Source organism: Hemibagrus wyckioides, linkage group LG04, assembly GCF_019097595.1.
Source record: "Hemibagrus wyckioides isolate EC202008001 linkage group LG04, SWU_Hwy_1.0, whole genome shotgun sequence".
NCBI classification, from domain to species: domain Eukaryota; kingdom Metazoa; phylum Chordata; class Actinopteri; order Siluriformes; family Bagridae; genus Hemibagrus; species Hemibagrus wyckioides.
This window is the reverse complement of record NC_080713.1, coordinates 3,701,158-3,714,449: the sequence shown is the minus strand read 5'-3', so window position 1 is coordinate 3,714,449 and position 13,292 is coordinate 3,701,158. Positions and strand designations below refer to the sequence as shown.

General features: G+C 40.7%; 1 protein-coding gene across 2 annotated transcripts; it reads left to right on the top strand.

Moving 5' to 3' along the window:
- Window positions 1–324: 324 nt before the first annotated feature.
- On the top strand, window positions 325–13,174 carry def8 (differentially expressed in FDCP 8 homolog). Of its 2 annotated transcripts, XM_058387671.1 has the most exons (12): window positions 325–487; window positions 1,404–1,523; window positions 3,598–3,695; window positions 5,025–5,174; window positions 5,289–5,430; window positions 6,953–7,117; window positions 7,555–7,682; window positions 8,726–8,839; window positions 8,928–9,008; window positions 10,355–10,495; window positions 10,718–10,827; window positions 11,487–13,174. In XM_058387671.1, exons 2-12 carry the CDS (start codon window positions 1,418–1,420, stop codon window positions 11,569–11,571), a joined length of 1,320 nt encoding a protein of 439 aa, XP_058243654.1. In that variant the 5' UTR covers window positions 325–487; window positions 1,404–1,417; the 3' UTR covers window positions 11,572–13,174. The 2 variants fall into 2 exon arrangements, with proteins under 2 accessions (XP_058243654.1, XP_058243655.1); XM_058387672.1 differs by lacking the exons at window positions 325–487; window positions 1,404–1,523 and adding an exon at window positions 1,880–2,384.
- The last annotated feature ends 118 nt before the right edge of the window (window positions 13,175–13,292 follow it).

The window sequence follows — 13,292 nt, the reverse complement described above, 5'->3', positions numbered from 1 at the left end:
ATATTTGCTCGTATCGGGTTATCTGTCGCCTTTTAATCTGTCTGAAAATAAATTTTTTAATAAAATTACATATTGAAGCATAGACTATTTAATTTCCTTCCAAATATCATCCTCAACATTAGCTGTATATGTTACTGAAGTATGAGTGTATGTTTATTTTTAATTAACTATTGTTTGTGTGTTACGAAGTTTGTAATAATACAAAATTAGTGAGTGAAGATTAGATTAAATAAGTGAAGCCAGGAAAAGTGTGTGTGAACATATACATATGTGTGTGTGTTTTTGTATGGATATACTTTTTCATCTTTCAGACAGACCTGGCAACCCTGACTCAGCTTGCATTGACAGGGATGATGTTGTTGGTCGGTGGACGCAAAAAACTGTGATCTCTGTTCAATCATGGAAGTCGAACAATAATTCTTTTTATTCCCTATTTCCAGGATGAATAATATCTTTGAATAATATGCTGCTGTTAAATCAATATGAGGTAAGATTTTGGAGCAGACGAACCAGCTAATTAGCTGCTGAAGCTAGCTAGCTAGAAAGCAAGCGGAATAGCTAACACTATACTATGAACGGGGTTAGAATTTAATTTCTAAATTTTTAAATGGCGCATTTCAGAAATTTTTCTATTTTATTTTTTTGCTGATATTGTTGACACCAAGCTTTAGTTAGTTTACCTTAGCTAGCATAGCTATAGTTGTTTACATTTGTTGTTTACAACAAACAAAGTGAGCTCGAGCCATGTAGACGATTATCAGTTAAAAATGTTTACTATTTGATTTAATGATAGACTCTAATTTTGGTTTGATTTTATTTATGATAAAGCTCAGATTTTAAGAAATTTAGAAAGAAAAGATTTTAGAAATGTCAGCTTATTTTCCTGAGCTTATGATACAGAAACAAACGTGTGGCCAAAAAAAGACTCGTAATGTTGTTTTGGATTTATAAAATGTATTTTTCATAATAGTTGTTTGGTTTATTTAATATAAATCTATATACGTAAGGTTCAAATTGGTGAAATGTGCAAATCGCATTGATTCATCTTTTACTGTTTTCTATGGATTGGATATTGATTCGATTCTGACGACATCAGGAAATGAGTCGACACTGAGTCGACACACCAGAGGCGTGATCCTGACATGCGTTCATAGCATACTGATACTCAAAACCAGAACATTCATTTATCTTCAGTAGTCGCTTTATGAATACATAAATGAATACATAGTCTATTCTGGGAACACTGGATGCGATGCTGGAATACTCCCAGTCTATTGCAGGGCATCACACAAACACACACACACACACCAATGAACCAGTTTGCTTCTATTTGTCAGGTTTGAGTATGTAAATATAACCTTGGACTGATTAACACAATATTTTGTGTGTGTGTGTAAAACCAGGTGTAACCAGCGATATGGAATACGATGAGAGACTTGCACGCTTTCGCCAGGGTCACATCAACCCGTTCGACAGGAGTGAAAGTGATGGCACCTCAGAGAGAAGGGATCCTCCGAAACCAGGTGAGTCTACACCTTTGTCACCTGGGATGTGAAAGGGCACTGGGCATTGTGCATCATAGCCTGAGTGTAACTGCTATGTCCTCACCTGCTTAAACAAAACAAAGCAATGAGCAGATCTGGCTTATCACTGCAGTTTGCATTATTTCCATCCCTTATTCTTTATAGAGCCCCGCCCATTCCATCAGAGTTGATGATCTCCATCGTTATCAACTCGTCCATTCCATCTGAGTTCATTCCATCCATCCTTTCATAAATTAAGCCAGCCATCCATCCATCCATCCATCCATCCATCCATCAGTTAAGCCATCTATCAATTAAGCCATCTATCAATTAAGCCATCCAGTCATTCCATCCATCCACAAATCCATCCATCAGTTCATTCATCCTAGTCATTATAGACAATTGTGTGTTTCCAAATTTTCACACACTGTCACAGGTGTCCACATACTTTTGGCCATGTAGAGTATTTTCTGTCCCTCTCTGATCTGTTATGCACCAGCTATCTCTGGTTTAGGATTTTTTGTTCTTTGTGAAGCTGCTGATTCTGTCACCACTTATTATATTTTAGGACTGTTGATGTGGTGGTGAGGCTGATCGCTGTATCAGAGTTAAAAGGATCTGAGAGAAGGATAGAGAAGAGAGAAATGAAACAGGAACAGTGTGATTGAAACAGGAAGAGCAGGACTTCCCACAGCTCTTCATTTCGCCTGGTTAGACATGCGGCTTATATATAAAGACAGTTCCAGACTGTTAAATGAACTGAAGCTGCTCAATGAGCCGAAAGCCGAAGCTGCTGTAGTGACCGTAGTGTAACGCGACAGACGGGATTAAAAACCATGCTGTGCTGTGAAGTCTACGCAGGTACAAATTCAACTCCTCTGAAACTAATCAGTGATAACTTCATAGCTGTTTTAGACGTATGATTTATTGCAGAGATGTAGGATAAGGCATAGCATTTTTAACCTGATCTATATTTATGCTTTATACTTTCTACAGACTCAGACGGAAAAGCTCTGAACTTTTATTGCAATAATACAATGACTATTTATCCTCACCTTTTTAAGCCTTATTCTTCCCTAGCTTACTTGTTGTTTTCACGTTATTGCGTTGCATGGATTAACAAAGATTTATCATTTCAAACGCATCCTTTCGCTAGAAATCGGCAAGAATTCAAGCTTCAGACAGCAAACAGCAAGACTTCTGGTGCATTAAATGTCGTTGTATTTCACACACGGTCTGCTGTGACTAACAAACAAGCGTCTTAAGTGTCTGGATTAAAACACAGCATGTGCTTTAACATTAAATTAATCAACGTGGCGTGAACCGGCTCAACGTGAAGCAGTAGTCCCATCCATAACAGCACATATTCTTCTTATATTACAGCCATGTACCAACAGTTACATTCTTATTTATGGGCTGTAAATCTTTTATTAACTGTTTATAACCATGTTTAATGTTGTGGAACATCTGTAAAGAAAAAATAAGTGAGCTGTAGTTAACAATTATTGAAGCAGTTCTTTCTTCTTTAAAAATAAAATAAATAGTCCAGTCCATCACAGAGCGCAAGTCTTCTATCCTGAAGTTACAATGTGTTACGAAGCGCTGACACAGGGAGACTCCTTCCGTAATGAGCTACACCATATCAACGATTCTCAATCAATAACACCACATCTGTCCATCTTATTCATTTATAACCGTTCTATCTAAGCCTAAGATAGATCTAAGTTACTACAGGAGCTATAACGAGCGTGTTGATATAAACCCGTGAGCAGAATTACTCCTGAAGAGTAAATGAATCTGACCAGTCAGTATCGAGAATTCCGATGATTTTATAGCGCTCATACCTCCACACCTTTTTTGAGTTATTGCTGTCTACCCCGCCGTCTCTGAGGTAATCACCAAGTCACGTCATTGTCACATGCTCCAGATTTTGCATGAGGTTTATGTAAGAGGCTGTGTTGATTAGGAAAAGAGAGAGTGCTGCTGCAATGGCCATTGATTTCTACAGCTAAAGAATGAACAGAGGATTAGCCTGTGTGTATGGATAAACGCCTGTAACATTCTGCTTCTACAGAGGTGAGACCGGAGATCTTCTCCACCGAGACGAAAAGCCAGAACTCAGACCGGACCATGGACCTAGGGCTGGCTGAGGACCATTTCTCGCGACCTGTGGTGAATTTATTTATCGATTGATTGTTTTTGTTTTGTTTTTTGCACTAATGCTCGTGACCTAATGGCTTCTTGAGTGATATAATGGTTCTGCTTTCTTTTAAAAGGAGGAAACCATTTGTGTTTTTCAGTGCGTGCGGTGTTACAGCTCACAGTCATGCTGTTTTTCCTGCAGAGTCAGCATCTGACTGTTAAAAGCACGAAGCTGGTTTTTGTTTTTTACAGATTGGCTAATGATCCCTGATGGATCTGATCATGTGTGCCTCTTTTAAACCTGCTGTTTCTCAGCTCAAAGGTTGACTCGATTATAAAGCGTTGTTAGTTAGTGTGTGTTTAGTGTTTATGGGTTTTGCAAAAGAAAAATGACCTTACGTTAAATAATTAATGGCGTGATGTCTGGATGATACCGTGATAATATCAGTATTATGATGAACTATTTCACAATACACTTTTTCTCATTGTGCGTTATCGTTTTAACGTTAAAAAATAAAGTCTCGTTTTTCTAACGATTACAATCCCGATCGTTCATCGTTAAAATGCCTTCTAGTGTCATATGATATTGCATAAAAGTCTGAAAATATTCATTATTTGAAACTAGGTGTTAGAGTTTAGTGTAATACAGGTAAAATATTAAACAGCATCACACCACAAGTTACCTTGTTAGAACAAAGTAATAAATTTCAACACTGTAATATTTTATTACAGCAACTATAGCTTTGACTACGGCACACATTCATCAACATTTATTTCTGTCTAGAGAATGTGTATTTTCCCAGAGATTTTGTATCGACTACCACCCTGTAAAGTCTTACAACACTTTAAGGATCCAATAGATGACCTTGTTTTAGTCAGGCAGTGTATTTCTTCTTAATATACACTATATTGCCAAATGTTTTGGGAAGGCTTTCCACAAGGTTTAGGAGTGTGTTTATGGGAATTTTTGACCATTCCTCTAGAAACGCGTTTGTGAGGTCAGGCACTGATGTTGGACGAGAAGGTCTGGCTCGCAGTCTCCACTCTAATTCATCCCAAAGGTGTTCTATGGGGTTGAGGTCAGGACTAGTTCATCCACACCAAACTCTCTCATCCATGTCTTTATGGACCTTGCTTTGGTCACTGGTGTGCAGTCATGTTGGAACAGGAAGGGGTCATCCCCAAACTGTAATAGTAATTAATTCACAGACATCATCACACAGTTGATTATTATCCCATAACAACAGCCCTGAAGTGTTTTATTTCATAGCTTATAAAACAACTACACAAGTTTAAATAGCGATGATGATCACAACGAACGAATAGTTCACACAACCTTGTCATTTGATCCCTCTTCAGGGTTCTTTCGTGGCGTCGGACATCGAGCAGCTGAAGCAGGCTATAGAGGAGTGTAAGAAACTCATCTTGGAGCTACCAGAACATTCCGAGAGACAGAAGGACACCGTGGCCAAACTCATCCACCTTCGCCTCAAACTCCAGGAACTGAAGGTACGTCGCAGTGTGTTTCCAAACACCTGATTCTTATTGAACCATCTAGTACTGTATTTTTTCTTTTCCATAGTAGTGTACTGTTAAAAAGAGTTCCTGCGTGTTTAATAATAGGACCCGGAAGAAGATGAGCCCAACCTGCGCATCCTGCTGGAGCATCGCTTCTCTAAGGAGAAGAGCAAGAGTGTCAAACAGACGTGCGACAAGTGCAGCACCATCATCTGGGGTCTTATTCAGACCTGGTACACATGCACAGGTCCGATTATTTCCTAATCCTTCTACATTCTTAGAGGGTTTTTTCCACAGATGGGATTATCTACACTTATCAGGCATAACGTTATGACCACCTGCCTAATATTGTGTTAGTTCCCATTTTTTTTGGCTGCCAAAACAGCCCTGACCTCTTGAGGCATGGGATCCAGTAGATCCCTGAAGGTGTGCTGTGGTATCTGGCACCAGTATGTTAGCAGAAGATCCTTTAAGTCCTGTAAGTTAAGAATTGGAGCCTCCATGGGCCCCAACTCGCAACCTACAGGACTTAAAGGATACTTTTGATAGATACTGACCACGGCAGACACAAGAGCTGCAGATGCTCTGATCCAATGGTCTAGGCATCATGCTCAGATCCTTACGCCCATTTTTCCTGCTTCTAACACATCAACTTTGAGGATAAAATGTTGACTTGCTGCCTAATATATCCCGCCCACTAACAGGTGCCATGATGAGGAGATAATCAGTCTCGGTGATCGGTGTATACTGTATGTTGAATACATCGTCATCACAGCAAAAAAAAGCATTGTATATACTCTTGACACGCCCTTGAGCTGAAAACACAAAAACAAAAAGTTAACAGTGGTGGTTTTAAGGGATATGGTGCAGATTCTATGTTCTCTTACACCTTTTGTCCTGTTAAAGTAGCCTCAACATCATATATACACCATCACACTTCATGGTCAAAAGTATGTGCACCCTTCCTAATGATCATGTTCAGGTCATTCAGCCACTCACTGCAAAGCAGATGCATAAAATAAAAGCACACTGAAACTTGACACTGACAGTGTCATGGTGTTGCAGCTTTGCCAACAGCTGCGATGTAGTAGACCTTAGAGATGCATGTCGCAGATAAATAAAAACAAACACCTACGCTGTTGCATCTCACTCACTACAGAAATGCAAACTGCCTCAGCCTAAGAACTGTGAGTCAGAAGCTTATTGAAACAGGCTTCCATGGACAAAGCCAGTCCAAGGATACAGCGTTATGTCAAAACCTGGTCTTCAGCCTTGATAAACAAAGTCCTAGCATGTTCATAGTACATACAAAACAGTCAAAGGGCATTAAAAAATTTCCTCAACCTTTGATTAGGTTTGTTTTCTGTAATCCAAACGACCAAAAAATATTTATATACATACTAGACTCTGTACCGTAAATGGTTTGTGCATTATTATCGGGTTTATTTTTAAAAGCTGGAGTCACTTTGTGATGTTTCAGTCAGTTTATAGTGCTTCAGTTCTGTACGTATCTATTTTTTCCTTTACAGAGGAACTGAAAAAGCAGCACGAAGCCTTTTTACCTACTCTAGCATCATGTCAAGCCTCAAAGCAGTGGTTGCTAGGCAACACAGCCATCCAGTTGCATTTCCTTTCCCATATTGAGGCGAGACCTAAACGTGACCCCATCATTAGGCTTTCTTTTTTAACCAACATGTAGTCAGGATGTAGAGGATGTTTCTCCTCTCTAACTTTTTCTCTAAATATCTTCTTGCCCTCCGTCACCGCAGGTTGTTACTACCGTTGCCACAGCAAGTGCATGAATCTCATCACAAAGCCGTGCGTGAGGTCTAAAGTGAGCCACCAGTCGGAGTACGAGCTAAACATCTGCCCAGAGAACGGTCTGGACAAACAGGATTACAGATGTGCGGAGTGCCGAGCTCAGATCTCACTCAGTGAGTGTTCACCTTGTGGCTGTCTCAGAGGGCGTGGCTAAAAATCAATGTTTTTATCACTTGACCTTATTATCACAGCTTTTAGATCAATTTTGCTGATGCGTTAACTTGCACATAGTCGTAGTTTGGTCAGATCATGACCCTGAAAATGACCAACTCATTAGGGATGAATATAAATTACATTTTAAACGTTGTCATTTTTATGCTCTATTTTTTATATATGTATATCTGCTTCCAGACAAAGTCTATGTTAAAAGTGCTATACGAATAAAACTGAATTAAATGGAGTCTTGTTTGAAGTGGGCATTATTTGGGTTTGAGTCCATTAGACTTTTAAAACCTATTTTTATTAAAGGTCTATTGTAAATTCTTGCATATTTAAAAATCATCCCTTTCCTTGAACCTGCCTGAAGTTGGTGCTGTGTTTTATCCTGTAGGAGGTGTCCCGAGCGAGGCGAGGCAGTGTGACTACACTGGACAGTACTACTGCAGCACCTGCCACTGGAATGACACCGCCATCATCCCTGCACGTGTCATTCACAACTGGGAATTTGAGCCCAAAAAGGTACGTATAAACACGGAGTATAAACATATAACAGCGCTTAGGGATCTAGTACTATATGTTTAATGATACTGTAATTAGTTAATAGTAATTAATCATCTTAAAATTGATTATTTGTCTATAGCAGCATGTTTCAGTATGTTGTATTCCTCTTATTGAACACTATATTGCCAAAGGTTTTGGGACGTCTGCCTTTACATGCACATGAAATAATAATATGTAATATGGAGTTGTCCCGCCCTTTGCAGCTATAACAGCTTCAACTCTTCTGGGAAGGTTTAGGAGTGTGTTTATGGCAATTTATGACGCATTTGTGAGGTCAGGCACTGATGTAAGATGAGAAGGTCTGGCTCACAGTCTCCACTCTAATTCATCCCAAAGGTGTTCTATGGGGTTGAGGTCAGGACTCTGTGCAGGCCAGTCAAGTTCCTCCACACCAAACTCACTCATCCATGTCTTTATGGACCTTGCTTTGGTCACTGGTGTGCAGTCATGTTGGAACAGGAAGGGGTCATCCCCAAACTCCCACAAAGAGCATGAAATTGTCCAAAATGTCTTGGTATGAAGCTGAAGCATTAAGAGTTCCTTTCACTGGAACTAAGGGCCCGAGCCCAACTCCTGAAAAACAACACCTGAATTGGAGGGGTGTCCCAAAACTTTCGACAATATAGTGTATTAAAGAACATGCTTTTTATCCCTTTATAGTTACATTTCCTGTTTATTTCCTCACCCTCATCATTTTTCTTTCGCTTGAAGACAAACACAGTTGCTTGTATGCTTGAAATGTTCCAAGCATACTGTCCTAAAGACTTCTTTCTTGTTAAAAACACTGGGCTCTGACACTGGAGACTCCTTCCTTAAATGCTAAATAAACAAATCAGAAAATATTCAGCTTTAATTCTTCCAGCCATCCTGTCATTAATTGATTCTCCTATTACAGCACACCAACAAAGGGTTTAACACCCTACATAGACAATATAGACTTACACTTCCTGTTTGCTACACCTCGAAGGTGTTCTAAACCTGCCACGCCCCGCTGTGTGTAGGTGTGTCGCTCGTCCATGCGTTATCTGGCTCTTATGATCTCCCGACCTGTGCTGAGGCTGAAGGAGATAAACCCACTGCTCTTTAACTTCGTGGAAGAGCTGGTAGAAATCAGGGTAAGATTCCTTGCTCTGATATTATTTATTTAATTTTTTGTATACTATGTGCTGTAGGTCTGATTTTCTTTTCTTTTCCCAATTATAGAAGCTACGCCAGGATATATTACTGATGAAGCCCTACTTCATCACCTGTAAAGAGGCCATGGAGGCCAGACTGCTGCTGCAGGTACGGGGCTTTAAGATGAAACTTGATGTTATGACATGTTATGTTGTCTTCATCTTTGTTAATAAGACCCAGTTAATTTATCTGCATGGACCTTAATCTGATTTCGACACAGTTTTTATATTTTTTTAGACATGAAACAGGATTAATCTCGGCATGTTGCAAACCATCAGCATGAGTCAGTGGAAATTAGGAAAACTGATTTCAACAGAAAATAATGATATTTTATAACAGTTCGAATCCAGATGTTGCGACATTTGTTCACATGGCTATGTGTGGGAGAGACGACATTTTTCTCTCTTCCTGTCAGTCAGAGCAACGTTCAGTGTTTCTGTCAGATGAAGATCCTACAGTAGAATTTGAAATGTTTTTGAAATGAGAACAACAGTGCTACACTGAAAAGCAAAACCTACCCTCTGTCACATTTCCATCGCTTCAGTTCCATCTAAGCTGTTCTCTGGACTGTGGTCAAAGCTGAAGAAGGCTTGATAATGAAGCCTCATTTTCCAGGAGGCAATTGTCCATATACACTAACCAAGCATAACATTATAACCACCTGCCTAATATTGTATTGGTCCTCTTTTTGCTGCTAAAACAGCCCTGACCCGTCCTGCACTGTGTATTCTGACCCCTTTCTATCAGAACCAGCATTAACTTCTTCAGCAATCTGATCAACAGTAGCTCGTCTGTTGGATCGGATCACACGGGCCAGACTTCACTCCCCACGTGCATCAATGAGCCTTGACCCCGCCCATGACCCTGTCGCCGGTTCACCACTGTTCCTTCCTTGGACAACTTTTGATAGATACTGACCACTGCAGACCGGGAACACCCCACAAGAGCTGCAGTTTTGGAGATGCTCTGATCCAGTGGTCTAGCCATCACAATCTGGCCCTTTGTCAAACTCACTCAAATCCTTACGCTTGTTTCATAAAGACTTTTGTATTGACTGTTTTTTAGTAGAAGAGAAATAGCAATGTTAAAGAGTTTAGGTTGGTGTAGCAACAGAGACACATCTGTATCATATGTGATATGAATACATTTATTTAGTCTTAGTGATATGAATATATTTATTTATGTCTCAGTTATTATATTATCATTAATTTTCCCATGTGGCCTTCCTGATAGCATTAAAAACGCCTCTCTGGATAAACGCTGACTCATGTAGCATGGTTGTAAGCTGTATTGAGCGTATATGTAGCAACAGTGCTCCCTGTAGGTGCTGAAAAGAAGTGAAATGAGTGAATCTCTTACAATGTTCTTGCTCTCATCTTATCCAAACCTGATTTTTAGGCATGCCAGAAATACTTGGCATATAAATATATATATATATTTCTGTCCTGTTACAGCTTCAAGATCGACAGCACTTTGTAGAGAACGACGACATGTACAGCCTGCAGGACCTGATCGACATCTACAGCGGCCGGCTCAGCTGCTCTCTCACTGAGATTCACACCACCTTCGCCAAGCACATTAAACTCGACTGTGAGGTGAGATCATGCGAATGTGCGCCGAACTACATTACTGTATTACAAAGAAACCCGACTTAACGTGCTTAATAAATATGTCTTTCTTTTTAATTATACTGCTAATCGTTCAGCTCAGAATGAAAGAGCAGTATGAATACAGATTGTTATAAAACCAACGCTCAGACAGGAGGAGATTTTGATTGTAAACTCATCTCTATCATCTCTTTGCCCTCTTCTTTTCAGCGATGCCAAGCCAAAGGTTTCGTGTGTGAGCTGTGTAAGGAGGGGGATATCCTCTTCCCGTTCGACAGCCACACCTCAGTGTGCCAAGAATGCTCTGCTGTTTTCCACAGGTCAGGCTCGAACGATTCAGACCGTTACCGGAATTACACGCCTTTCACTGCTGAGTCAAACATCAGGATTCCAAAAGTTTACTATATAAAATGATCATGATTTTGGGGTCAAACAGCTCAACATCCTGTCCTATAATGTTTATTAGTCTGGTTGTGGTCATCTACATCCTTAAGTTTACAATAATCTGCTGCCTGGTCTTAGCCACTTTGAGGATTACAGACAGAGACAGAAAGACAGAGAGGGAGAGAAAGACAGAGAGAGAGAGAGACAGGGAGAGACAGAAAGAGTGGGGCAGACAGAGCGAGAGAGAGAGAGAGAGAGAGTCAGACAGTCAGACAGACAGAGGCGGGGGAGACAGACAGAGAGAGGGAGAGACAGACCGAGAGAGAGTGGGATTGGGGAAGAGAGTGAAAGGGAGTAGAGAGAAAGGAGGAATAGTTAGAGAGAGTGAAAGAGGGGGATTAGTAAGAAAGAGAGGGAGCAGACAGAGTGCAAGGGAGTAGAGAGAAAAAGAGGGAGAGAGGGAGGAGAGAGAGTTATAGAGACAGGTAGAGGGAAAGAGAGAATAATGATCTTTGCACTTTGCCCAGATGTGCTCCCAAAAATTATTTTGTTAACATTATAATTATTATTTTTTTTACTTCCTGTCTCTCATCAGGGACTGTTACTATGACAACTCTACGACGTGTCCACGATGCGCCCGGATGACGGAGCGGAAGCAGGAGGAGCTTGCGGAGCTTTAGAGACGCAGGAAGTTAGCGGGCGCTAACAGACTTTCACTGTGACGGCACTACAGTCAGTGCTAAGCCTGGCATTGTGAGCATGCTTACGTTACTGACACATTCCTGGTGTTCAGTGTGCTTCTCTCTATCGGCTGTTTCTTATTCTCCCGTGCTTTTCGTGTCCCGCTCGCATCTCTGTAACACTACAGCACCGGTGAAGGAAGGAGAGACACTGATTGACGTGCGGTAGAAAACGGAACACTACGAGTGTTATAAAGATTTTAACAGGTTCAACACTGGTATAAAAACTCTCCCATCATCTTATTAATGAGACTGTTTAAGGTGCTTTCACACTTTTTATATTCGAAGGCAGTTTAGAGACAGCTTGGAGACTTGAGCTGTTTGTGTGACATCAGAGTTAAAGTCTCTTACTGGTGGAACATACTGGTGGAAACAGAGAGATGGGGAGAGAGAGGGAGAGAGAGAAAGACAGGCAGGCAGAGAGAGTCAGACAGACAGAGAGAGGGAGAGACAGAGAGAGGGAGAAAGACAGACAGAGGGCAGAGAGACATAGAGAAGGAGAGAGAAAGACAGAGAGAGAGAGGGAGAGAGAGAAAGACGGGCAGACAGAGAGAGTCAGACAGACAGAGAGAGAAAGACAGACAGAGGGCAGAGAGAGAGAGAGAAAGACAGACAGAGGGCAGAGAGACAGAGAGAGACATAGAGAGGGAGAGACAGGGAGAGTCAGACAGAGAGAGAGTCAGACAGAAAGACATGTGAGAGAGACATACAGACGGGGGGGAGGCAGACAGAGAGTGAGAGAGAGACCGACAGACAGAGAGAGGGGGGAGAGCGAGTCCTGCTCACAGTTAAAGTCTCTTACTGGTGAAACATCCTGACAAATAGACACCATTACCACCTGATCAATCGATTTAAAACCACTTTTCTTTCCTGAAATGTTTAAGATGCCCTTCTTGCCAACTGCTGATGAAGTATTTCCACAAAACCTCTTATATTTTTCCGCAAACAAGTCTAAATTGTCGAGCGAATATGTTCTTCCATGTTCGTTTTCCTTTCCTTTTCCATATTTTGCCACCTGATCGGTCAGAAGGACAACAAAGGGCTTTGTAAAAGTGGCCAAAAAGTGTGAAAGCACCCTTATACATATATATTAAAGCTGTTTATTATAGTACAGTATAATATATTTCTGTATTTATCTCTGCATTGTAGTTCCAGGGACCTGGCAGTGTGTGATGAAACGGATTTTTTCTTTGCCAAACATTTATCAAAATACAGACAGGTAAATTGTATGCCAATTAAAGCGAAGGAGGAAACGAGGTCTCTGTACACCACGCCGTGTACGTCTCTGAGGCTCTCAGAGTCAGTATGCTCTCGTTTTGAGGCAGGCGATGCCTCAGAATGTAACGGTTTATTTTAACTCTTTATTATTTGTTTTAAAATAATATGGAATATGCTGTGTTATCTTTCAGCATGCCACTTTTGTTTTCATGCTGTGGTATAACAGACGTCGTGGTGTCGAGTGTTGTGAAGTTCTTGTCATCTGTGCAATGTAAACGTGATGCTTATGAAGAACACGAGTGAAATAAAGGACTGTACATATGTCTGTCTGCCTCGGGGATCACTTTCTGCTCAAAGAGACATGCATGGTTTAACAAAAGCAGCAAGTACAATAGGATGCAAAAGTATTGGCACCTCTGTTCAGGAGAATGGGGACAAATTAG